The 2881-nt window shown below is 60.4% G+C and overlaps 1 protein-coding gene across 1 annotated transcript in view; it reads left to right on the top strand.

Annotated features, from left to right (window-relative positions):
- Window positions 1-2881, top strand: part of LOC104469070 (DNA polymerase subunit gamma-1-like) — a gene marked incomplete at both ends in the record, with an annotated part of 5369 nt that overhangs the window by 384 nt on the left and 2104 nt on the right. Inside the window, 8 exon segments of the mRNA XM_010083415.1 lie at window positions 532-646; window positions 649-686; window positions 951-1097; window positions 1300-1379; window positions 1821-2003; window positions 2135-2289; window positions 2506-2629; window positions 2700-2879. Coding sequence (XP_010081717.1) covers window positions 532-646; window positions 649-686; window positions 951-1097; window positions 1300-1379; window positions 1821-2003; window positions 2135-2289; window positions 2506-2629; window positions 2700-2879 — 1022 coding nt within the window.

Raw genomic sequence — 2881 nt, forward strand, 5'->3', positions numbered from 1 at the left:
TGACCCCCTCCAGGGATGGGGCATCCACAGCTTCTCTGGGAAACCTGTGCCAGTGTCTCACCCCCCTCACAGGAAAAAATTTCTTCCTAATATCTAGTCTAAATCTGCCCTCTTCCAATTTAAATCCCCCTAATCTTGTTGCTACATGCCCTTATAAAAAGCCCCTCCCCAGATGGTGTTCTGCAGAGATACCCCAGGGCTGCGCTCCCCTTGTGCTGCAGAGCAGGTTGAGGGTGGATTCCTTTAGAGGGAGATATTCTTGTGCCCCAGAGGGTTGCTGGAGGCTGCAGGGTTGCAGCTGGGGCTGTGGCAGGAGCCGTTGAGCAGCTGACAGCCTGCAGCGGGGATGCTCTTGTCTCTAAGAGGGGTGCCGGGAGGCAGAGCTTTGCCTTGACAGAAGCAGTCTGTGCAGAGGACTTGCAGCTGTGCAACACAGGGTGGTGCTTGCTGGCAGCTGCAGGACATTTGACAGCACATTTCTCTTCCAGAACATCTCAAACTGCCTCTCCTCTTTCCCCTGATGTATCCCAGGGCTCCCGGGTGCGTTTCCTCGACACCATGAGCATGCACATGGCCATCTCGGGGCTGACGGGCTTCCAGCGCAGCCTCTGGATGGCTGCCAAGCACGGCAAGAGGAAGGGGATGCAGACGGTCAAGGAGCACGCAGCAAAACGGAGGGGCCAGCTGTGAGTAAGGGAGCTGAGCCACTGGTGGTGGCAGGGGACTGATCCTGTAACGGGAGCGTTTATTCCTGTACTGGGATCATCTGCCCCTGTACTGGCAGAGTAGGAGCTGGTGGAGAAGTTCTACTGGGTGCTGCTCTCCCAGCACCTTCCAGGTGCCCTGGGCTTGGTTTAAAATGGAGCAGCACCATCCTTTACCCCCCCTGACCTTGGCTGCGACCGGTCCTTGTCTCGCACCATCTGACCCCCCTGCCCCATCGTTTGCAGATCACCTCGTGGGACTGGGTGCATGTCAGCAGCATCAACAACCTGGTTGACGTGCATGCGCTGTACGTGGGGGGGGAGCCGCTGGAGAAGGAGGCGCGGGAGCTCTTCGTGAAAGGGACCATGGATGACATCAGGAATAACTTCCAGGTGCGGGCGGCCATCCCAGCGTCCCATCTCAGAGGCGGGAGCAGGGCGGGAGCAGCTGCTAGGGTCATTTCCATTTTGCTGCCCTTTCTAGCGAGGGTTCTGGGTGTGCAGGGGACATACTGTCCCCCGTCCTCCCGCAGCCCCGGGTGCCTTGCCCTCCGGGGTGGCTGCTTTGCCTGCTCTCATCTGCCTCTGTCCCCAGGACCTGATGTCGTACTGTGCCCGTGATGTCCTGGCCACCCACGAGGTGTTCCAGGAGCAGCTGCCGCTCTTTATGGGGAGGTGAGAGGACCCGAGCTCTGGCCAGCGTTGTCGAGGGGCTGTGGTCTGGGTCGGCCGTGGGGAGGGTTGCGGTCCTGCTGGGGTGGGATGTAGCTCCTCTCATCCTTGGGGTGGTGGTGGGAGGTTGGGGGGCTCTGAACCCCATTTCAGGAGGGACATCAGACCCCCCTTCTGCAGGCAGGAGGAATAAACAACAGCAGAGTGTGGCTGGAGAGGGTGAACAGGCTTAATGAGACAGATCAAACACAGTTTTGGGGTTAGCCCACAATTCTAGGGCAGGTAGAAGATACGGGGATCCTTATGGGTTTAGGGGAAGAGCATCGAGGGTTGTGCAGGGCTGGGAGGCTCTAGGTGAAGGCACATTCTTGTCTGTCATAGATGGTGCTTCCAGGGCAAATCCCTTCCAGCAGACATCTAATTCCTCGCTCCTTCGGGCTCTAGGTGCCCCCACCCCGTGACATTTGCAGGGATGCTGGAGATGGGGGTGTCCTACCTGCCAGTCAACGGGAACTGGAAGAGGTATCTGGACGATGCTCAGGGCATCTATGAGGAGCTGCAGAAGGAGATGAAGAAGTCCCTGATGAACCTGGCCAACGATGCGTGCCAGCTGCTGCACGAGGACAGGTACCCGCGGGCTGGGGGGACAGGTCTGGCCACTTGTGGGACAGAGACCAGATGCTGGGTGATCTCTGGGCGCTGTGGGTGGGTGCTGGTGACAGGAGCAAAGCTGCAGCATGACAAAGGTGGGTCGGCAGGTACCAGGATGACCCTTGGCTTTGGGATCTTGAGTGGGACACACAGGAGTTTAAACAGAAGAAGAATCCGGGGAAGAAGAAGAAGAAGGATCAGGATGGGAACAGCAAAGCCGCGGTGGCAGGGGCAGATGGGAGCGCGCAGGAGTGGCAGGAAGGTGAGTGGCTGGTCCCTGGGGACGAGGGATGCTCAAGGGATGCCTTCGCATAGGCACCTGGACAAAGGGACGTGGCTCATTCATGCCAGCAGAGTGAAGCATCGCTGGCCTGTGTCCCCATGCTGGAGCATGTGGCAGGGGGCTGGTTGGAGGTCCCCATCCCCAGTGGGGTGGCGTGGCGAGCTCTTTGTCAGCCAGCCCTCATTTCCCCACCAGACCCCGGTCCCCCTGGTGAGGATGAGGAGCTGAAGGTCCCCGCGAGCCAGGTCTGCCTGGAGCGTCTGAAGGAGACGGTCGCACTGCAACCCAAGAGACTCCAGCACCTGCCGGGCCACCCGGGGTGAGTTGGGGATGCTGGGTGTCCCCAGGTCTTGCCCTGCGCTCTCTGACCCATCCCCGCTGCGCCCCAGCTGGTACCGCAACCTGGCCCCGCCCCTGGAGGAGGCGGGGGGGGTGCCGGGTCCCAGCCTCATCAGCCTGCAGATGCGGGTGACCCCCAAGCTGATGCGCCTGGCCTGGGATGGATTCCCCCTCCACTACTCGGAGAAGCACGGCTGGGGCTACCTGGTGCCGGGCCGGCAGGACAATTTGC

The sequence above is a fragment of the Pterocles gutturalis genome, unplaced genomic scaffold (genome assembly GCF_000699245.1).
Source record: "Pterocles gutturalis isolate BGI_N339 unplaced genomic scaffold, ASM69924v1 scaffold40780, whole genome shotgun sequence".
NCBI lineage: Eukaryota > Metazoa > Chordata > Aves > Pterocliformes > Pteroclidae > Pterocles > Pterocles gutturalis.